The sequence below is a fragment of the Dipodomys merriami genome, unplaced genomic scaffold (genome assembly GCF_024711535.1).
Source record: "Dipodomys merriami isolate MVZ:Mamm:240054 unplaced genomic scaffold, mDipMer1.0.p SCAF_121, whole genome shotgun sequence".
NCBI classification, from domain to species: domain Eukaryota; kingdom Metazoa; phylum Chordata; class Mammalia; order Rodentia; family Heteromyidae; genus Dipodomys; species Dipodomys merriami.
In genome coordinates, this window is record NW_027202505.1 from 836051 (window position 1) to 859381 (window position 23331).

General features: G+C 49.9%; 1 protein-coding gene across 1 annotated transcript; it reads left to right on the forward strand.

The window, feature by feature from the left end:
* The first annotated feature begins 827 nt into the window (after nt 1-827).
* On the forward strand, nt 828-22185 carry LOC138823587 (protein patched homolog 2-like). Its single transcript, XM_070016984.1, has 22 exons — nt 828-1064; nt 1499-1691; nt 11384-11573; nt 11675-11744; nt 11937-12028; nt 12716-12911; nt 13666-13787; nt 13949-14096; nt 14180-14311; nt 14402-14557; nt 14642-14734; nt 15351-15476; nt 15562-15680; nt 15789-16137; nt 16265-16577; nt 16669-16811; nt 16897-17077; nt 17197-17477; nt 17591-17728; nt 20240-20382; nt 20464-20563; nt 21206-22185. Exons 1-22 carry the CDS (start codon nt 990-992, stop codon nt 21446-21448), a joined length of 3603 nt encoding a protein of 1200 aa, XP_069873085.1. The 5' UTR covers nt 828-989; the 3' UTR covers nt 21449-22185.
* The last annotated feature ends 1146 nt before the right edge of the window (nt 22186-23331 follow it).

A 23331-nucleotide genomic window follows, 5' to 3' on the forward strand; every position in this document is an offset into this window, starting at 1 on the left:
GGAAAGAAAAAATGTTGGGCTGGGAAGGTGGCTTAGTGGTCGAGTGCTTGCCTTGCACGCATGTGGCCCTGGATTCAATTCCTCACCACCACAGAAGCACAAAAGGCCGGAAGTGGCGCTGTGGCTCAAGTGGTAGAGGCACTAGCCCTGAGCTGAAGAGCTGAGGGACAGCGCCCAGGCCCAGAGTTCAGGCCCCACGACAGACAAAACAAACAAACAAACAAACAAAAAGGTGTTAGATTGTTCAGGGTGCAGGGCCCTGTGCTTCTGGAGTTTTCATCCCATTTGCGTTTTAGAGAGAAGACTCTTGTCTCCGTGGAAATAGCCTGGAGCCCATCAAGAAGAGTGAAGTCTTTAGGTTTGGGCTGTGTTGGGAACAAAGTATGGCTCCAGTGGGACCAACAGCCGCGCTTTCTCAGCATCCAGACTTGCACTTGGCCAGCGCGAGGCGGCCCGGGAATCTCCCTCCCTTCTCCTCCCGAAGGGCCCCCGAGGGTGGGCGGGAGGCAGGCGGGGGAGGCGAGGCCAGGGGTGGCCCAGCCTGGGTGGTCTCCAGCCCCGCCCCCTGCGGCGCAGTTACCTAGCAGCGGATCCGGCTGCGCGGCTCTGGGTAATTTGCAGCTGGCTCAGCCAATGGGAGGGCGTCTCCCGAGCTCCCTTTTTCTGGGACTCCAGCCACCACCCCGGCACTGTGGTCGCCACTCGCAGCTGCGAGGTGTGTCTGTGCCCTCCAGTTCTACCTACTTTGGCCACTGCTGTCCACAGTGCGCCTGACAGGGCTAACCTTGACGCCTCGCCCCGAGCCACTGCCTGGCACTTCTCCCTCTCAAACCACCACTGCGAATCTGCACCCTGAAGATTCCCGACTACGCGGCTTCCAGCCCCAGTAGAATCTCACGCGGATTGCGTGTACAGTGGGACCAGGCTAGCCTATGGGAGTGCTCAGATAACACAAGCTGGGGGCGTCCGCGCCCCCCATCCCCTCCAGCATGGCTCGGCCGCCACCCCTGGAAGAATTGCCCCGATGCTGCCACACACCCCCAATTCGATCCGTTGCACCTCAGGTGAGTAGAGAAGCTGGAAAGCGTGGGACCAGATCTGTCACTTGGGCTCGTACAGTGCATGTTGTCATATGTCTCTGGGTGTATGAAGACAAGTGAGAACTAGCATGGTTGTGTAAGTTGTGTCTGTTTCCTTGTCATCTGAACAGTGAGAATGAGTGTGCCTATGGGTTCACCTCTGTGGCCACCTGACATCAGAGGTGTGTGTGTGTGTGTGTGTGTGTGTCCTACTCTCAGAAAAAGGGTCTGTGCCTTTCTCAGAGCAGAAAGAAAGGAGTTATATTTCCCAGTTTGGGCTTGTGTGTGAAGGTGTTTTCTGGCCTGCATCCAGAAGTCCAGGGACTACAGCTTGCTAGAAGGTGTACATAGGGACAGAAGGGAAGAATTTCATGCAGTGTTGTAGTGACACCTGGCTGACCCTTCTCTTTCCATCCCAGATCCTAGCTGGGAGCCTGAAAGCTCCGCTCTGGCTTCGTGCTTACTTCCAGGGCCTGCTCTTCTCTCTGGGCTGCAGGATCCAGAGACACTGTGGCAAAGTACTCTTCCTGGGACTGTTGGCCTTTGGGGCCCTGACATTGGGTCTCCGTGTGGCTGTTATTGAGACTGACCTGGAACAACTCTGGGTAGAAGGTGAGTGATGGACAATGAACAGAGTATGTTGAACCTAAAATAAGGAGCTAACCACCAAGCCCTAGCAAGCCTAACCAAGGGACTGGCTGGAACATCTCCTGACCAGAACCTGTGCACTTGGGCTGTCATACCCATAAATGTATACCTATAGATGGTAGCATCTGTGAATAGAACATTGAATATTTATCTTTGATTCTGTGCATTTGTTTAGCTTTTATTCCCAACCGTGTGTGTGTGTGTGTGTGTGTGTGTGTGTGTGTGTGTGTATGTGTGTGTGTGTGTGTTTGTGGTGGACCAGGCCGAATGGGCCTGGGCACTGTCCCTGAGTTTTTTTGCACAAGGCTAGACTGTATCACTTGAGCCACAGCTCTACTTTGGTGTTTCTGGTTTGGGGGCTGCTTTTGAACCACAGCCCTTAGATCTCATCCTCCCGAGATTAGGATTACAGGCATTAGCCACTGGGCCTATGTGTATTTTCTATAGTACCAGCAGGGTTTATAAAGACAGTTAAAACAAGATCCATCTTTTAAGTAGCATAGAAAGTAAAATATATACTATTAAAATACAGTATATGGGCTGGGATTGTGGTTTAGTGGTAGAGTGCTTGCCTAGCATGCATGAGGCCCTAGGTTCAATTCCTCAGCACCACATAAACAGAAAAGGCTGGAAGTGGCACTGTGGCTCAAGTGGTAGAGCGCTAGCCTTGAGCTGAAGAGCTAAGGGACAGCGCCCAGGCCCAGAGTTTAGGCCCCATGACCGGACCAAAAAAAAGAAAAGCTGGAATGGGTGAGGGAAGGGATAATGGGAGAACAGCAAAAGAGAGGGCAACAATGCTCAACAAGAAATGTACTAGCCGGGTGCTGGTGGCTCACACCTGTAATCCTAGCTACTCAGGAGGCTGAGATCTGAGGATCTCGGTTCAAAGCTAGCCCGGGCAGGAGAGACCGTGAGACTCCTATCTCCAATAAAACCACCAGAAAACCGGAAGTGGCGCTGTAGCTCAAGTGGTAGAGTGCTGGCCTTGAGCTGAAGAGCTGAGGGACAGCGCCCAAGCCCAGAGTTCAAGCCCCACGACCGACCAAAAAAAAAAAAAAGAAATGTACTTAGGGGCTGGGAAGGTGGCTCAGTGGTAGAGCGCTTGCCTTGCATGCATGAGGCCCTGGGTTCGATTCCTCAGCATCACATAAGCAAAAAGAAAAAAGCTGGAAGTGGCACTGTGGCTCAATTGGTAGAGCGCTAGCCTTGAGCTGAAGAGCTGAGGGACAGTGCCCAGGCCCAGAGTTCAGGCCCCATGACCAGACCCAAAAAAAAAAAAAAAAAAAGAAAGAAAGAAAGAAAGAAATGTACTCATGCTGGGAGTTAGTGGCTCATGCCTGTAATCCTAGCTACTCAGGAGGCTGAGACCTTAGGATCGTGCAGTTCGAAGCCAGCCTAGGCAGGAAAGTCTGAGACTCTTATTTCCAATAAACCATTCAGAAAACTGGTAGTGGCACTGTGACTCAAGTGGTAGAGTGCTCGCCTTGAGCTGAAGAGCTGAGAGATAACACCCAGACCCAGAGTTCAAGCACCACCACTAACAGAAAAGAAAAGAAAAGAAAAGAAAGGAAGAAAGAAAGGTATGTCGGGCGATGGTGGCTCACACCTGTAATCCTAGCTACTCAGGTGGCTGAGATCTGAGGATCATGCTTCAAAGCCAGCCCAGGCAAGAAAGTCTGTGAGACTCTTATCTCCAATAAACCACCAGAAAACCGGAAGTGGTGCTGTAGCTCAAGTGGTAGAGCGCTCGCCTTGAGGTGAAGAGCTGAGGGACAGCACTCAGGCCCAGAGTTCAAGCCCCACGACTAACAACAACAACAACAAAAAGAAATGTATGCATTACCTTACTCATGTAACTAAAAAACAAAAGAAAGAAAGGGCTGGAAGTAGCACTGTGACTCAAATGATAGAGGACTCAGGGAAAGTTCCCAGGCCCTAAGTTTAAGCCCCAGGACTGGCTAAATAAATAAAGTATAATCAGAGCAGAATACGATTATGTTATGTAAGAAAAGACAAGAAGAGCTGGGAAGGTGGCTCAGTGGTAGACTGCTTGCCTTGCATGCATGAGGCCCTGGGTTTAATTCCTCATCACCACATAAGGAACAAAAGCCAGAAGTGGGCTGTGGCTCAAGTGGTAGAGTGCTAGCCTTGAGCTGAAGAGCTCAGGGACAGCACCCATGCCCAGATTTCAGGCCCCACGACTGACCAAAAAAAAAAAAAAAGAAAGAAAAAAAGAAAGAGAAAGAAAGAAAGGAAGTTAAGAAAAGAAGAGTCACCTTTTTTTTTAGTGCCAGTCCTGGGGTGTGAACTCGGTCCCTGAGCTCTTTTGCTCAAGGCTAGTGTTCTACCATTTGGACCACAGCTCCATTTCTGGCTTTTTTGTGATTAATTGGAGATGAGAGTCTTACCGGCTTTCCTTCCCTGGGCTTGCTTCAAATCATGATCTTCAGATCTCAGACTCCTGAGTAGCTAGGATTACAGGTATGAGCCACCGGTGCCTGGCTAAGGAAAAGCATTTCTGACTAGGAAAATTAGAAAAAATTAGGACCCAAAGTCCCAGCTCTCAAGCAGGAAGTTCACTTAAGCCCAGGAATTCAAAGCTAGCCTTGGCCACACAGGAAAAACAAGATATAAAGAAGGGAGGGAAGGAATGTAAGAAAGAAGAAAAAAGGGAAGAAATAGAAAAGATAGGGCTGGGAGGCTGCGAAAATAAATTAACTGAGCCAGACTCCTGCCCCGACACCTCTTGCAGCCAAGTAGAGCTCCAGACCACCTCCCCTTCCCCACCTTCCACCTCTCCCCCACCCTGCCACAGAGTGCCAAGGCCAGAACAAATCCCCACTTCCTAATGGGAAGCACTAAGTAAAAAGTTTCTTCTTAATAATCTCACCATAGCCTCTTTCCTGAAGCTCGGTTTCATATGGTAGCTACTTAACAGGATCAAAACTCTTTTTTGTTCTTCCCCAAGAAATTTGTGGGTTCTCCCCCACTTTCCTCAATCTTGGCCCATACTCAAAGGCAAGACCCAGGTTAGAGTCTCACACCCTTGAATTATTTCAAATGCTGGCAAGTTTGGGGATCTAGAGCAGATGTTTCTTGGAGCCTGTCTGCCTGTTAGGCATCCACACCCCGTCCCCACCCTACCCCCAGCCTTCTGCAGACTTCCAAGCATTCATACTCCAGGCCAGCCCTAGGGTCCCAAGCAGATGTTTTTCTCTGCCTGCCTGCCTGCCCCCAGCACCAAGACACACATGTGCATACACGCACATATGCCCACCCATACCCACACCACTGCTTCCTGGGTGGTCCCAAATGACTTTTAAATTTCCTGCCACAACTGAGGTAGTCTCCATTCCTCCCTTCTCTTCCTTCTTCTTTCCCCAGATCTTCCCCAGCCAGACACTGCTTGAACTTCTGTGTTTCTTCATTCCTGCCCCAGGCCTCCAGCACAGGAAGGAATAAAGGAATAGTCATTACCAACTTTTTGCTGCTTAGAGGAGGGTGTAGGATTCCTAGGGTTTTTTTTTTTGGGGGGGGGGTCAGTTGTGGGGCTTGAACACTGGGCCTGAGCACTGTCACTGAGCTCTTCAGCTCAAGGCGAGCATTCTACCACTTGAGCCACAGTGCCACTCCCAGTTTTTTAGTGGTTAATTGTAGATAAGCGTCTCATGGACTTTCCTACCTGGGCTGGCTTTGAACTGCAGTCCTCAGATCTCAGTCTTCTGAGTAGTTAGGATTACAGGCGTGAGCTACCAACGCCCAGCTACCTTGAGACTTATCTCCAATTAACCACCAGAAAACCAGAAGTGGCTCTGTGGCTCAAGTGCTAGAGCACTGCCTTGAGCAAAAAGCGCAGGAACAGTGCCTAGGCCCTGAGTTCAAGCTCCAGGAGGAAAGGAAAAAGGAGACAAGAAGACAGATATATATGTAACAGGAAGTCTAACTATAGAGAAATTCTGGGGTGGAAGTTCAGCAGCCTGAGGACATCAGCAAGGACCAGGTTCTCTTTCTCTTCATTCATTTTCAGCATGTTGGAACTTGTGTCCTCCGGCTTTCTCCAAGAAAGCTGATGCAGTGGAAAGGAAAAAAAAAGTCATCTCTGATTTGCACCCCTTTTTTTTTTTTTGTCAGTCATGGGGCTTGAACTCTGGGCCTGGGCGCTGTCCCTCAGCTCTTCAGCTCAAGGCTAGTGCTCTGCCACTTGAGCTACAATACCACTTCTGGTTTTGTGGTGGTTTTTTGGAGATAAGAGTCACACAGAGGCCCAGCCCTAGATGGCTTTGAACCTCGATCATCAGATCTCAGCCTCCTGAGTAGCTAGGATTATAGGCATAAGCCACCAGCACAGCCTTGCACCCCTTTTTAAAGTGAGAAAAGAGCTAGATGCCAGTGGCTCAATCCTGTAATTCTAACTAACCAAAATTATAAGGATAGCACTTTGAAGTTATGTTGGTGGAGGTAAGTGGGGAAGGGGAGTCCGAAAGACTGTTATCTCCAATTACCCAACAAAAATTCTGCCTAGATTTGTGACATAAACAATAGAGTGCCAGTCACAAGCAAGCAAGCCAATTAAGAGGGCAGGCCCTGAGTTCTAACCCTGGTACCAGCACTAAATATTTATAGGGGCTGGGAAGGTGACTCAGTGGTAGAGTGCTTTCCTTGCATGCATGAGACCCTGGGTTCGATTCCTCAGCACCACATAAGCAGATAAAGCCAGAAGTGGTGCTGTGTCTCAAGTGGTAGAGTGCTAACCTTGAGCTGAAGAGCTGAGGGACAGTGCCCAGGCCCAGAGTTCAGACCTTACAAGTGACCTAAATAAGTAAATAAATAAATAAGGCATCCATGGCTCATGGCTCACATCTATAAACCTAGCTACTCAGGAAGTCGAGATCTGAGAACTGCTGAGGATCACAAGCTTGATGGAGCCAGTCCAGCTAGACAAATCCAAGAGCCTTTTATCTCCACTTAACCAGCAAAAAGCTGGAACTGGAGTCATGGTTCAAGTGGTAGAGCACCAGTTGTGAGCAAAAAAGGCAACTGGCACAAGCAATAAATTAAGGAAAAAATAAGCAAAAACTCCCTCACTGAATTCTCATTTAGTCTCTGGCAAGAATATCCTCAGCATAAATCCTTCACTCGGCAAATGCAATGGAATTATGTGATTGGCTTCTTAGAATTTCATCATCAAATTTCAACCTCTGATGCTGGGGCGGAGTCTGACCATCTGGTCTCTGAGGGAATAGCCTGTAAAATCAGTCTGTTATCTAGGAGAAGAGGGAAGAGATTCATATTCTCTCTCTCTCTCTCTCTCTCTCTCTCTCTCTCTCTCTCTCTCTCTCTCTCTCTCTCTCTCTCTCTCTCTCTCTCTCTCTCTCTCTCTCTCTCTCTCTCATACTTCCATGCAGTGTGGGGATAACAAGTTTGTTTTCTTCAGTTTCTGAGGATCTAACTCAGGGCTTATGGCAAGCATTATACCACTGGGCTACATCCCCCTGCACTCTCCATTGGTTTCTTCCAGATTTGATCAAATCTCCAGGATCAAATATATTTTATATCTAGTATGTATTCCAGGCTCCCTATAATTTAACTCAGTTACTGCTTCAGCATTCAGTCTGGCTCTTCCTGACTCATTCTTAGTATCAAAACTCCAAGCCATTGATAGTACCCTGTTGCTCTGAGCCTGGACACCTTTTCCTGACTTATTCCTTGGGCCAGTTCATTTGTGTGCTAGGTGGTGAAAAAGTCAGATCACCTCACTCCTCAGCTCAAAACTTACCATAATTCTTTTCTTTTTGGAGTGTGTGTGTGTGTGTGTGTGTGTGTGTGTGTGTGTGTGTGTGTGTGTGTGTGTGTGTGTGTGTGTGTTTACACTGGTCTTTAGGGTTTGAACCTAAAGGCCCAGGTGCTGTCCTTGAGTTTTTTTGCTCAAGGCTGATGCTCTGCCACTTGAGCCACAGCTCCAGCTTTTTTGGTGGAAATGACAGTCTCATGGACTTTTCTGACTGGGCTGGCTTCTAACCATCATCATCAGATCTCAGCCTAGCTAGGATTACAGGCATGAGCCACTGGTGCTCTCCTACTTAATTCTCAGTTCACTCAGAAAAGAAAACCTGAGTCCCTACAGTAGCTGGTAGGCCCTCATAGGTTAAATTTTTGGGCTAGAGATTAGGGGTATTGAAGGCTTAAATAAGATTAATTAGACTTTGCCAGAGAACCACCCAGACATCCAGCTACAGAGAATAAAGAAAGGTTTATTGCTGGGAAAGAGGGGCCGGCAAGATTCCTTCTCACAAGGGAGAAGTGAGAAGAAGCACCAGCTTTTGTCTGAGGTGACCTACATAACCTAGGATGTTTAGGAGGAACTAGAAGGGACTAGGAGGTGGAGACCCTTGTGTGGACATGTGGGCCAGGGGCTTCATCATGGCAGACTAGGATTTATAGCTGCTGTCCAAATAGTAGATAACTGGTCCTGCAACTGCCCAGACCTGAAGGTCACTCTAAGGGGCTCTTGCTGCCTTATATGGTGGTAGCTGCCCCAGAGAAGTGCCATCCCAAGGTAAAGGGGGTTGGAGGCTGATTATTTACTGCCTTCACTATGTGGGCCTAGTATTGCCTAGGAAGGGAGCATGCTAAGCTGTGAGAAGGGAAGAAGTGGACTAAGCTATGGGAAGAGACTCATTTCGCTAACAGGTATAAATATCACAATATTGGTTTTTACAAAGTGGTATACCAAATTTCTCTCCTGTAAGAAATGAGAGGTGGGGCTGGGAAGTTGGCTCAGTGGTAGAGCGCTTGCCTTGCATGCCTGAGGCCCTGGGTTCCATTCCTCAGCACCACATAAACAAAAAGAAAAAAGCCGGAAGTGGCGCTGTGGCTCAAGTGGTAGAGTGCTAGCCTTGAGCTGAAGAGCTGAGGGACAGCACCCAGGCCCAGAGTTCAGACCCCACGACTGGACCCAAAAAAAAAAAAAAAGAAAAAAGAAATGAGAGGCAAAGCCAGGCACTGGTGCTCATGCCTGTAATCCTAGCTACTCAACAGGCTGAGATCTGGGGATCGTGATTCAAAGCTAGCCTAGGCAGGAAAGTCCCTGAGACTCTTATCTCCAATTAACCACCAGAAAACCAGAAGTGGCACTGTGGCTCAAGTGGTAGAGCGCTTGCCTTGAGCTGAAGAGTGCAGGGACAGCGACCAGGCTAAGAGTTCAAACCCATGACCAACCAAAAAAAAGAAAGAAAGAAAGAAAGAAAGAAAGAAAGAAAGAAAGAAAGAAAGAAAAGAAACGAGAGGTGAGCAAGAGTGACTAATACGAGCTCAAGGCTTTATTAGTGGACAGACCTGCCAGGCTGCTCATAGCAGGAATGGAGGCAACAACAATGGACAAGTGTAGGCTGAATTTAAGCAAATTTTAGGGGGCAGTCACATGGGTTACATTATGTAGACAATGGTAATTTGGGGGGTAGGATCAGTTCCAAGAAGAGATGTTATAAAGGTGTTACATGGACTACAGGAATTGGAGGAGAGTCACATTCTGAGAAAGAGTGTAGTGAGACTGTTGCAACTGGGGTGGGAATTTGGATGTCACACCAGGAAAACAATACAACATCAGGGAAATAGAAACTTAACAGATTTTTTAAACAGGTAGGGACACAGGTCCTTAATCACCAAGCTGACTCTGAGACCTTAGATCTCCCATTGTAAGCCAACAATGAGTGCTATTGATTTTTAAATTTTGGTTGGATGCAGTGGCCCATGACTGTAACAACAGATACCTAGAAAGCAGAGATTAGGAGGATCACAGTTGGAGGCCAACGTGGGGAAAAAGTTATCAAATCATCTCAACAAATAAGCTTGGTAGGGTGGTATACACCAATAATTCCAGCTACCTGGAAGGCAGAGGTAGGAGGATTGAGATCCAAAGGCAGCTCAAGCAAAAAGCAGGATTCTGTTTTTAAAATAGCCTAAAGCAAAAAGGGTATGTAGCTCAAGTGAAAGAGCACCTGCTCAGCTCTGAGTTCAAACTCCAGTTCAACTGAAAATCATTAATTTTTAAATTTTTGCTAATTTGGTAGATAATAACTCATTGCTGCTTTTAATGTATGGTTATGAATTAGTTATAAGGTAGACTTTTTTCCCATGTTGGTTAACCAGTTATAGTTTTCTTTTAGTGTCTGTGCCTGTCTGTCTCTGTCTCTGTCTCTCTCTCTTTCTCTCGCTCGCTCGCTTGCTCTCAAGTACTGGGGTTTGAACTTGGTTTGTATTTATTAGACAAACATACGTATTTTCCCTTTCATAAAGGTAAAAAAAATTAACAAATGTGGTGATTTGGTTTTGGTTTTGGTTTTGCCAGTCCTACTGCTTAAGCTCAGGGCCTGGGCGCTGTCCCTGAACCTCTTTGTGCTCAAGGCTAGCACTCTATCACATGAGCCACAGTGCCACTTTTGGCTTTTTCTGAATAGTTTATTGGAGATAAGAGTCTCACAGCCAGGCATTGGTAGCTCACACCTGTAATCCTAGCTACTCAAGAGGCTGAGATCTAAGGATCGGAGGTTCAAAGCCAGCCTGATCAGGAAAGTCCATGAGACTCTAATCTCCAATAAACCACCAGAAAAACCGGAAGTGACACTGTGGCTCAAGTGGTAGAGTGCTAGGCTTGAGCTGAAGAGCTGAGGGACAGTGCCCAGGCCCAGAGTTCAAGCCCCATAACCAACAAAAAAAAGTCTCACAGACTCTATAGGCATGAGCTACCAGTTCATGGCAAATGCATTGATTTTGATGTTCCTCTTTCCTTGTTCCTTTTCTCCCTATTTACACACACACACACACACACACACACACACACACACACACACACAATTTTGCTCCCAAGCCCAGCCAACCTGTTTCATGCTTAAATTCTAGACACACAAGAACTGAGTAACTGCCAGGTGCTGGTGGCTCACACCTGTAATCCTAGCTACTCAGGAGGCTAAGATCTGAGGATTGCGGTTCAAAGCCAGCCTGGGCAGGAAAGTCCATGAGACTCTTTTTTTTTTTTTTGGTCAGTCATGGACCTTAAACTCAGGGCCTGAACACTGTCCCTCAACTCTTCAGCTCAAGGCTAGCACTCTACCACATGAGCCACAGTACCACATCCGGTTTTCTAGTGGTTTATTGGAGATACGAGTCTCACGGACTTTCCTGCCCAGGCTGGCTTTGAACCGCTATCCTCAGATCTCAGCCTCCTGAGTAGCTAGGATTACAGGCGTGAGCCACCTGTGCCCAGCTCCATGAGACTCTTATCTCCAATTAACCAATAGAAAACCAAAGTGGCAATGTGGCTCAAGTGGTAGAACGCTAGCCTTGAGCTGAAGAGCTCAGGGACAGCGCCCAGTCCCAGAGTTCAAGCCCCACGGCTGACCAAAAAACAACAACAACAAAAAAAACTGAGCAACTAACACTTTTCCACTTCCTTAGCAGAGCTCCAGATTCTGAAAAGAGGGGCAAGAGCTTAGGAGTGCACCTGAGCCATGGCAACGCTGGCAGGGGGCAGGGCAGTGCCTCTTCTCACTCAGCAGCACTTCTTGTCCGGGGCCCCCTCAATACTAGGATCCCACCTACCACCAGGATTTTGATCCCCCCATGGGCCCTTTTCCCCAGCTTTCTCTCTCTTCTGGCAGTGGGCAGCCGGGTAAGCCAGGAGCTGCATTACACCAAGGAGAAGCTGGGGGAGGAGGCTGCGTACACCTCCCAGATGTTGATTCAGACTGCACGCCAGGAGGGAGAGAACATCCTCACGCCTGAAGCACTTGGCCTCCACCTCCAGGCAGCCCTCACTGCCAGCAAAGTGCAAGTGTCACTCTACGGAAAGTGAGTCCGGCTGAGCCCCTGAGGGGCTGAGAGTGAAGCCTGCTGTGGGAGTCGTGGAGTGGAATCTCCACTTCTGTTCAGATCATCTGTACCCATTTCAGGTCCTGGGATCTGAACAAAATCTGCTACAAATCTGGAGTTCCCCTTATTGAAAATGGAATGATTGAGCGGGTGAGTATCCTGAGCTATCTGAGGAGGAGGGGGGCGGGGCTGGCAAGGTGAGCAGGACCTCACCTCCAGAGACTCCTCAGGGAGTGGGACTGTGACTGAGGAGGATTACAGAGCATCCTACTACTGAGTCCCTGGGGAAAAGGAGCCCAGAGACAGGACTGATGTTCCTGGGGTGCCCCGTGTCCTTGGCAGATGATTGAGAAGCTGTTTCCCTGTGTGATCCTCACCCCACTTGACTGCTTCTGGGAGGGAGCCAAACTCCAAGGAGGCTCCGCCTACTTGCCGTGAGTGCTGCCATAGCTGCTCTTGTTTTATCTCCTGCCAGGTACTTCCCCCACAGAAGGGATGGTGGGAGTGAAGATGATGAAAAGTGTGTTGACTAATGAACAAAATGGAAAAAAAAAAGTGTTGTCTTACCTCCCAGGCCAGAGTCAATCAAAGCCTGAGCTACCCAAAGTTGTCACCTCTCCCTGCTTACCTCTGGAGGAAAGGAAAAACCTGTCTCATTTAGACAAAAGGGAATAGATAGATCTCCACAAAGGACAAAAAGATCCCCAAAGAGAGACCTACCTGAGAGGAATTAGCTAGGTATTAGCTAAACTAGTACCTAAACTAGAAAGAAAACCTATTAGATGTAGGTGCCTATCTGGTAATATATTAAAACCAAGAGTAGAGTAATAGCCAGGGTGAACATGATGAAAGTCCCTTACCAAGGATGTACATACAGCTTGGTACAGACAGTGGGGCTTTTCTGGGGTTTTCTGTGCATTAAGTTCATTTGTCCTGGCTTCTGTCTCAGTCTCTACTAATCCATCCACAGCTCACTGCTGCAACCTGGTGGGCTGGTACAGCATGGCAACTCTGAGAAGCTGAATCTTATACACAAGAGGGTAGTGCAGTATTTGTTCCAGAGCAGCTATTTGAAGGGCAAATAATGTCTTTGATCCTCCTAACCATGGGCCTTCTCCCAGGGGCCGGCCTGACATCCAGTGGACCAATCTGGATCCAGAACAGCTGCTAGAGGAGCTAGGCCCCTTTGCCTCCCTCGAGGGCTTCCGGGAACTGCTAGACAAGGCACAGGTGGGCCAGGCCTATGTGGGGCGGCCCTGCCTGGATCCTACTGATACCCACTGTCCACCTAGTGCCCCCAACCATCTCAGCAGACAGGTGAGTTCCAACCAGGTCTGTTAGAGAAAGGCTGTTTCTCTTCTTTCTCCTCCTCCTCCTCACTTGTTTCTCTATTCTAAGAGAGCATTCATTGCTCTGCCCATCATTTCCTGGACATGGCCACCCACTCATTTCTCCTAAAGAACCCTCAAGTGGTATATGGATCTCTTCTTCCTTTACCAAGCCTAAAGCTAGACTTTATCGAAAGAGACTCTTCTGGGAAACAAAACAGCTAACTGTGAGTCAGGCAATGATGGTTCATACCTGTAATCCTAGCTACTCAGGTGGCTGAAATCTGAGGATCACAATTCAAAGCCAACCTAGAAGTTTTATCTTCAATAAATTACTCAGAAAAGGCCAGAAGTGGCACTGTGGATCAAGTGGTAGAGTGCTAGCTTTAAGCACAAAGAGGCTCTGGGACAGCACCCAGGCCCTGAGTTCAAGCTCTCTAGGACTGACGCGCAGGCCTGCGCATGCTCACGCACACATCTAGTATCCCACATATCTACATGGCCCTGTGTGAGGTACATTTTCCCATCCCCACTATAGTTAGGCTAGTTCCTCCCAGGCCCTGCTCCCTTTGTGGCTTTCTGCCTGAAGCACACTCCCTGTTCACTCTACAGAGTAGTCAGAGGCTCAAAAGAACAAGCATCTATACTTAAGGCCTACTGACCCCTAGAGGCATGAGGCCGCAGACACCTGTTTTCCACCGCCAGAGTCTTGAGTATGAAACCTCTCTCCTGTCTGCCTCCAGGCTCCCAATGTGGCTCAGGAGCTGAATGGGGGCTGCCATGGCTTCTCCCACAAATTCATGCACTGGCAGGAGGAGTTGCTGTTGGGAGGCATGGCCAGAGACGTCCAAGGACAGCTGCTGAGGTAGGGCCTCCCCTGAGAGTTGGCAAGGAGACTCCACATGTGGGAATCCGCACCCTAATGCCAAACAGCTCTGGCAAAAGGTCCTGCAAACCCTCCATGGGGATTTGGGCCAGCTCTGACTCTTTGTTATCCTGCAACTCCCCTCCCCACACTTCCCCCAGGGCAGAGGCCCTGCAGAGCACCTTCTTGCTGATGAGTCCCCGCCAGCTGTATGAGCACTTCCGTGGTGACTATCAGACGCATGACATCGGCTGGAGCGAGGAGCAGGCCAGCACTGTGCTGCAGGCCTGGCAGCGGCGCTTCGTACAGGTCAGTGAATGTAGACAAAGGCAAGGAAGAGTGCCCAAGGCCCCTCCCTCCACCTGCCCATCAGATCTATTCTGTCTCTCCAGCTGGCCCAGGAAGCCCTTCCTGAGAATGCTTCCCAACAGATCCATGCCTTCTCCTCTGCCACCCTGGATGACATCCTACACACGTTCTCTGAAGTCAGTGCTGCCCGGGTGGTAGGAGGCTATCTGCTCATGGTGGGTCCTGCACCTGGCACCTTGTCCCACCTCTACCCTGGACCCACCCTGAAAGCCCCAATCTAACCGTGTGCCCTTCTCTGCCTGCAGCTGGCCTATGCCTGTGTGACAATGCTACGGTGGGACTGTGCTCAGTCCCAGGGTGCGGTGGGCCTGGCTGGGGTGCTGCTGGTGGCCCTGGCAGTGGCTTCAGGCCTTGGGCTCTGTGCCCTGCTTGGCATCACCTTCAATGCTGCCACTACTCAGGTAAACCAGGACTTCAAGGCAGACTTTGGGAACTATCACCAGACTACACAGCTCCTCCAGCCTGCCATCCCTCTACCTCTTCAGGTACTACCCTTCTTGGCTCTGGGCATTGGAGTGGATGACATATTCCTGCTGGCTCATGCATTCACCGAGGCTCCACCTGGCACCCCTCTCCAGGTAAGGCCCCATCTTCCAGCCCAGCTTATCTGAAATAGTTTAGCTGGTGGTTAAGACCATCTTGGGAGCCAGGTGCTAGTGGCTTACATCTATAATCCTAGCTACTCAGGAGGCTGAGATCTGAGGACTGAAGTTTGAAGCCAACCCAAAAGGAAAATCTTTAAGACTCTTAATCTTCAATTAACTACCAAAAAGCCAAAAGTGGGGATATGGCTCAAGTGGTAGAGCACCAGCACTGAGTGAAAAAGCTAAGGGACAATGGCCACGCTCTGAATTCAAGCCCCAGTACTGGCACAAAACCCCACAAAACTTGTTTTAAGTGAACTTGGGCTTATTGGTTCACTAACCTTGTGCTTCAGTATCCTCATCTATAAATGGAGATAATGATCATGCTTGTGCCCTAAGAGTTGCTGTGAGGGTCAATGAGATAACTCAAGGTAAGTGCTCAGCACAGCCCATGACATACTCAATGTACTCATTAAATGTTAGCTGCTGTGGTACTGTTGTCCCACCTCTGCCATCCCAACTTCCTGAGCCTCCACTTTCACTCTACTGTGAAGACCCACCACCTTCCTCCCCAGTGACCCAAGGGCATGTCCCTGCTCTGTCCTGGCAGGAGCGCATGGGTGAGTGCCTGCAGCGCACCGGCACCAGTGTTGCACTCACATCCATCAACAACATGGTCGCCTTTTTCATGGCTGCCCTGGTTCCCATCCCTGCCCTGCGGGCCTTCTCCCTGCAGGTGAGGCCTCATGAACAGACAGGTGGGCTGGGGTGGGCATGGAGCTAGAGGAATACTTCATCTTGTGCTCCCATCTACTTCCCAGGCAGCCATAGTGGTTGGCTGTAGCTTTGTAGCTGTGATGCTTGTCTTCCCAGCGGTCCTCAGCCTGGATCTGCGCCGACGCCACTGCCAGCGCCTTGATGTGCTCTGCTGCTTCTCTAGGTACTGCCCCCACATCCCACCCCTTTCTCTCCTCAGCCCCACCATGGCATGTCCCCGGTCAGCATTTCAAAGCACAGACCTGTCATCCACTCTCTCTGTTTCTTCCAGTCCCTGCTCTGCTCGTATGATTCAGATTCTCCCCCAGGATCTGGGGGAGAGGACAGTACCAGTGGGCATCGCCCACCTGACAACCACAGTGCAGGCATTTACACACTGTGAAGCCAGCAGCCAGCATGTGGTCACCATTCTGCCTCCTCAAGACCACCTGGTGCCCCCACCTTCTGACCCACTGAGCTCTGAGCTTTTCAGCCCTGGAGGGTCTACACGGGACCTTCTGGGCCAAGAGGAGGGGACAAGGCAGAAGGCAGCCTGCAAGTCCCTACCCTGTGCCCGCTGGAATCTTGCCCATTTTGCCCGCTATCAGTTTGCTCCCTTGCTGCTCCAGTCACAAGCCAAGGTAAGTGTGGATGAAGCAGAACAGAAGCTCAGTACCCATGGGCCTCAAGAAGGGCAACAGGCCCAGCCTACTCCCTGAAGGCCGGAGGGCAGCCCTGTGCCTCTGGCTTAGTGGCCATTTCTCACAGGCTATGGTGCTGGTGTTCTTTGGGGCTCTTCTGGGCCTGAGCCTCTACGGAACCACCTTGGTGCAGGACGGGCTGTCCCTGACAGATGTGGTACCTCGAGGCACCAAGGAACATGCCTTCCTGAGTGCCCAGCTCAGGTACTTCTCCCTGTATGAGGTGGCCCTGGTGACCCAGGGTGGCTTTGACTACGCCCACTCCCAACGCGCCCTCTTTGATCTGCACCAGCGCTTCAGTTCCCTCAAGGCTGTGCTGCTCCCTCCTGCCACCCAGGCACCCCGGACCTGGCTGCACTATTACCGCAACTGGCTGCAGGGTGAGAGGCCAGGAGGTGGGGAGGGGAGGGCTGCTGCAGGGAGAGTCTCACAGAACCACAGGCCAACTGTGGCCTACTCTGTTCCCCCCAGGAATCCAGACTGCATTTGACCAGGACTGGGCTGCTGGGCGTATTACCCGTCATTCCTACCGCAATGGCTCAGAGGATGGGGCACTGGCCTACAAGCTGCTCATCCAGACTGGAAATGCCCAGGAGCCGCTGGATTTTAGCCAGGTTTGGAGAGGATTAGAACATTCCGAGGGTGCACAGAGGCTCTAGACTTCATGGTCCAAACCTTTAGCCATCTTTGCCTCTGCAGCTGACCACAAGAAGGCTGGTAGATGAGGAGGGACTGATTCCACCAGAGTTCTTCTATGTGGGGCTGACAGTGTGGGTGAGCAGTGACCCCCTGGGTCTGGCAGCCTCCCAAGCCAACTTCTATCCCCCACCTCCAGAATGGCTACACGACAAATATGACACCACTGGGGAGAATCTTCACAGTGAGTCCTGTGGGTGGAGCTCAACCTAGAACCTCAGCCTTAGCCCCTAACAGGCCCTGCCCACTCTTCCCCTGCTCACTGTCCCCTTCCTTCTTCCCACTCTCTCCTTCCCTTCACAGTCCCAGCAGCCCAACCCCTGGAGTTTGCCCAGTTCCCCTTCCTGCTGCATGGCCTCCAGAAGACTGCAGACTTTGTGGAGGCCATTGAGGGGGCCCGGGCAGCATGTGTGGAGGCAGGCCAGGCAGGGGTGCATGCCTACCCCAGTGGCTCCCCCTTCCTCTTCTGGGAGCAGTATCTGGGCCTGCGACGCTGCTTCCTGCTGGCTGTCTGCGTCCTGCTGGTGTGTACCTTCCTGGTCTGCGCCCTGCTGCTGCTCAACCCATGGATGGCTGGCCTCATAGTGAGTACCTGCAGGAATGAGGTTGCAGAGACCCAGTATGCCCCCTCAACCCTACCCTATCTAGTCCAGCCCCCCTGCTGACAGGAGCCATGGGTGAGCCCTGCCCTCCTCAGGTGCTGGTCCTGGCGATGATGACTGTGGAGCTCTTTGGGATCATGGGTTTCCTGGGTATCAAGCTGAGTGCCATCCCCGTGGTGATCCTCGTGGCCTCTGTGGGCATTGGTGTCGAGTTCACAGTCCACGTGGCTCTGGTAAGCACACGCCCAAGGGGAGGGATGGGACAGCTGAGTACTCAACAAATGTGGCCCAGGCACTTCTGTGTCCTAGAGATTATTTAACAGTTGGAAAGATGTTAAGGATATGACTCAGTATTCCTGTGCTTGCCTAGCCTGAGACAAGGCCTTGATTCCCAGCACTGGGGAAAAAAAAAAAAAAGAATTTTAGAGGTAGATGATAAATAAGTCAATAAGTAATCAGCCATTTCAGTAGACAAAAGAGACAAAGGCCTGTCTGCAGTGGGTTAATGATAGAATCGAAGGTTGGAAAATAGGAGCCAGTGAGTCTTTTTCTCTTTTTTGCTGATCCTGGGGCTTGAATTCAGGCCCTGAGCTTTTGTGCTCAAGGATAGTGTTCTACCACTTGAGCCATAGCTCCACTTCCAGCTCATTGTGATTAATTATGGACTTTCCTTCCCAGGCTGGCTTCAAACAGCAGTCCTTCTAGCTCAGCCTCCTGAATAGCTAGGATGACAGGCACACATCTTCAAGTCTTCTTTTCTTTATTACAGTGTTAGAGGTCAAACTTAGGGCCTCACACATACTACCAAAAGCCCTGGACTCAATTCCTCAGTACCACATAAACAGAAAAAGCTGGAAGTGGTGCTGTGGCTTAAGTGGTAGAATGCTCGCCTTGAGCAAAAGAAGTTCAGGGACAGTGCTAAGGCCCTGAGTTCAAGCCTCAGGACTGGCAAAAATAAATAAATAAATAAAATGCCCTACCAATGTGCTACATTCTCATCTCCAGGGACAAATAATTCTCTAGGACAAGAGATCAAGAAAGGGGCTTGGAAGGGACTCAGTGGTAGAGCGCTTGCCTTGCATGCATGAGGTCCTGGGTTCAGTTACTCAGCACCACATAAGCAGAAAGAAAAAAAGCTGGAAGTGGCGCTGAGGTTCAAGTGGTAGAGCGCTAGCCTTGAGCTGAAGAGCTGAGGGACAGTGCCCAGGCCCAGAGTTCAGGCCCCACTACCGGACCCAAAAAAAAAAAAAAAAAAAAAGAGATCAAGAAAAGAGATAGTAGCAGCATGGCAGTGTGGGTACGGAGGAAGAATGCTATATAGAATATAAAACTGAGGAGGGTACAGGCCTCTCCCAAAACAACGCATTCGCTGGCAGAGAAAGGGGCACACAGACCAGCTGCAGTCACCAGCATAAACCTGGCAAGGCCCAACAAACATCTCTTCATCTCTAATAACCAACCCTATAATAACAGAACAAGATATACTCCTTGAATAAAACAAAAGGAGCCAGGTACCTATAACTCTAGCTACTCAGGATTCTGAGATAGCAGGACTGCTGTTCAAAGCCAGCACCCACAGGGAAGTCCATAAACTCTTATCTCTAGGTAACCAGCAAATAGCCTAAGTGGAGCAGTGGCTCAAGTGGTAGAGCACTAGCCTTGATCAAAAAAACCTTAAGGAAGCCGGGCGCTGGTGGCTCACGCCTGTAATCCTAGCTACTCAGGAGGCTGAGATCTGAGGATCGTGGTTCAAAGCCAGCCCGGGCAGGAGAGACCGTGAGACTCCTATCTCCAATAAACCACCAGAAAACCGGAAGTGGCGCTGTAGCTCAAGTGGTAGAGCACTCGCCTTGAGCTGAAGAGCTGAGGGACAGCGCCCAGGCCCAGAGTTCAAGCCCCACGACCGACAAAAAAAAAAAAAAAAAAAAAAAAAACCTTAAGGACAGTGCCCATGCCCTGAATTCAAGCTCCAGGATGAGCACACACACACACACACACACACACACACACAAAGATTGAGGTATGGCTCAGTGGTAGAGTACTTGCTTGACAGGACAAGGCCTTGAGTTTGATCCCAGCATGTAAATCAAAATCATAACAAAAACAGATTCAAGATTTTCTGCAATGCCAGCTGACGTCCACCTTTCTACACCAGGAGTTTGTACATTTCTTTTTTCTGTAAAGGACCAGATTGTAAATATTTCAACTTAGCAAGCCATACAGTTTCTATTACAATTCTGCCATTATACCACAAAAGCAATCATAGATGGCAATACCAGCAGCAGATTATAGCTTGCCTAGACTCTTCTGATGTTTTTCTTTCTTTCTTTTTGGTCATGGGGCTTGAACTCTGAGTCTGAACACTATACCTCAGCTCTTCAGCTCAAGGCTAGTACTTTACTACTTGAACCACTGTATCACTTCCAGTTTTCTGAGTAGTTTATTAGAGATAAGAGTCTCATGGACTTTCCTGCCCAAGCCGTCTTTGAACTGCAATCCTCAGATCTCAGCCGCCTAAGTAGCTAGAATTACAGGTGTCAGCCACTGGAGCCCAGCTTTCTGGACGTTTTTCTATGTCACCACATAACACTATACGATGTCACCTAAGTGGATATCCTTCAGACAATTCTGTGAACTTGATTCACCTGGCATTCCATGGGCCAAGCATAGCTTCCCTGGGGGAATATGGATGAGCTGGCCATGATTGGCAGAGAAGGAGCTCTCAGACCATTCTCTTCCTCCAGGGCTTCCTGACCACCCAGGGTAGCCGGGACCTTCGGGCTACCCGAGCGCTAGAGCGCACGTTTGCCCCTGTGACCGATGGGGCTATCTCCACGTTGCTGGGTCTGCTCATGCTTGCTGGCTCCAACTTTGACTTCATTGTAAGGTATGGAGGGATGGGAGGAGGCAGTGGGCCTGCCCCGTTGGCCTCAGGGCCTGCCCAGCCTGATGCCCCACAACCTCCCAGGTACTTCTTCCTGGTGCTAACAGTACTCACACTCTTGGGCCTCCTCCATGGACTCATGCTGCTGCCTGTGCTGCTTTCCATTCTGGGCCCCCCACCTGAGGTAAGCACACCCTCCTTTTGTTCCTACTGTCATGGATAGGATGGGGATAAGCAAAAGAAAGGGCAGAGCTGTTACTAAATGCCATCAGTAGCCAACAGCCCGTCCTTCCTAACAGTTGGTACTAGCCACTTCCTTTTCCAAGATACCCTATATCTGCCCCTCAGCCTTCTGTGGAGCCTACCTTCACGTTTTAGGACTCAGGAAGGCGCAGGGTTTGCCCAGGTATTGACATCTTGTTACCTGTGATCTCTCCTACCCTGCTAGAGGCCAACAAAGGTCTCAGCTTAGCCAGGCACTGGTGGCTCACGCCTGTAATCCTAGCTACTCAGGAGGCTGAGATCTGAGAATCGCAGTTCAAAACCAGCCTGGGCAGGAAACTGTGAGACTCTTAGCTCCAATAAACCCCTAGAAAACCCGAAGTGGTGCTGTGGCTCAAGTGGTAGAGTGCTAACTTTGAGCTGAAGAGCTCAGGGATAGTGCCCAGGCCCAGAGTTCAAGCCCCATGACCAACAAAAAAAAAAAAAAGAAGAAGAAGAAAGATCTCAGCTCACCAGTATTCATGGTACTCACCAGAGGGAGGTGCTGAAAGATGTCGCAGCTCCAGTAACCCCCAGACTCACTAGGACCACTGTCTTCCCCCAGGTGGTACAGATGTACAAGGAGGGCCCAAGGGTCCTGGGCCTTGCAACTCCACAGGGAGGCAGACTTGGGTGGGGGGCGTCCCCCACCCTCCACCAGAACTTTGCCAGAGTGACTACCTCCATGACCGTGGCTCTTCACCCACCCCCGCTACCTGGTGCCTACATCCACCCAGCCTCTGATGAGCCCACATGGTCCCCAGCTGACAGTGGCTCTAGCAACTTCGGTTCTAGAGCCAACCACTGAGTGAAGAAACAGCCAGGGGCTGGGAAGGTGGCTCAGTGGTAGAGCGCTTGCCTTGCATGCATGAGGCCCTGAGTTCGATTCCTCAACACCACATAAGCAAAAAGAAAAAAGCCGGAAGTGATGCTGTGGCTCAAGTGGTAGAGTGCTAGCCTTGAGCTGAAGAGCTGAGGGACAGTGCCCAGGCCCAGAGTTCAGGCCCACGACCGGACCCAAAAAAAAAAACAAAAAACAAAAAGAAACAACAGAGGAACAGCCAAAGCAAGGAGACCCTGCCTGGACCACATGAAGTCACTGGAAAGCAATGGTGGAGCATAGAAGGCAACATGGACCCCAGAGGGTCTGCTGCTGTTTGCATCCTCTCCCCTGTCTCAGACATCAGACCACCCTGATGACAGACAGCCGCACCTAGATTCACAGCATCCTGGCACATGGGGGCCCCTGTGTGCCCATATCTGTCCGGGTGGGGATGGCAGCCAGCACTTCAGGTTGCAGTGCAACTCTGTTGCCCCCCTCCTCACCTCACACTGTCACCCACCCAGCAGAGGGGTTTCGTAGCACACAGTCCTAGCCCATCACTGCTTGATGACAACTTTTGGGGAGGCCTTCTAGATCCCTGACCACCTCTTACCACGTAAGTTATTTATATGAAGATGTTTATTTTTGTAGTATATATAGATGTTAGTTTGCTGAAAGTTTTATTTTTTAAAGAAATATATTCTATCTTATCTTCTAACTTATCTTAAATGACTGATGGTTTTTCTTCAGCATTGGGAGTTTGCAAAAGAGGATTAAATGTAGGAAGTGGTCATGTGGTATCCAGGGCCTAGAGTCTTGGGGGCTTGTTGAGTTGTGGGTGGGAAAGATCTGAAAAAACCTCAGAATCTGAATTTTTGTCATATACTTGGTAGTAGGGTCTACAGTAAAAGCTTAGTATAAAAATTGAAACAAGGAAGCTAGGCGCTGGTAATCCTCCTGAGTAGGCTGAGATCTGAGGATTGCGGTTCAAAGCCAGCTTGGGCAGGAAAAGTCCGAGAGATTCTTTTTTTTTTTTTTTTTCTCCCGTTGTGGGGCCTGAACTCAGCCTGGGCACTGAGCTCAGCACTTGAGCTCTTCAGCTCAAGGCTAGCCCTCTACCACTTGAGAAACAGCACCATTTCTGGCTTTTGTTCCTTATGTGGTACTGACGAATGGAACCCAGGGCCTCATGCATGCAAGGCAAGCACTCTACCACTAAGCCACCTTTCCAGCCCTCCATGAGACTCTTATCTCCAATAAACCACTCAGAAAACCAGAAGTGGTGCTGTGGCTCAAGTGGTAGAGTACTAGCCTTGAGCTGAAGAGCTAAGGGACAGCGCCCAGGCCCAGAGTTCAAGCCCCACAACTGACAAAAAACAAAAAAGAAAGAAAACAAAACAAGGGCTGGGAAGGTGACTCAGTGGTAGAGTGCTTACCTTGCATGCATGAGGCCCTGGGTTCCATTCCTCAGCACCACATAAACAGAAAAAGCCAGAAGTATTGCTGTGGCTCAAGTGGTAGAGCACTCTTTGAGCTGAAGAGCTGAGGGACAGCTCCCAGGCCCAGAGTTCAGCCCCATGACCAACAAAAAAAGAAAAAAAGAAAAGAAACAAGCTACGCACCAGGGCTTATGCCTGTAATCCTAGCTACTCAGAAGGCTGAGATCTGAGGATCACAGTTCAAAGCCAGCTTGGACAGGAAAATCCATGAGACTCTTATCTCTCATTATCCACCAGAAAACCAGAACTAGCGCTGTGGCTCAAAGTAGTAGAGCACTAGCCTCGAGCTGAAGAGCTCAGGGACGGTGCCCACGTACAGAGTTCAAGCCCCACAACTGACCAAAAGCAGAAAAAAAGAAAAGAAATTTT

Bases quoted from the DNA above. Each gene is read 5' to 3' on its own strand.
- LOC138823587 (XM_070016984.1), top strand. From the start codon at position 990: ATGGCTCGGCCGCCACCCCTGGAAGAATTGCCCCGATGCTGCCACACA. The intron at 12,912-13,665 runs GTGAGTTCCAAC...GTCTGCCTCCAG, and splicing joins CCAACCATCTCAGCAGACAG to GCTCCCAATGTGGCTCAGGA. The intron at 15,477-15,561 runs GTGAGGCCTCAT...TCTACTTCCCAG, and splicing joins TGCGGGCCTTCTCCCTGCAG to GCAGCCATAGTGGTTGGCTG.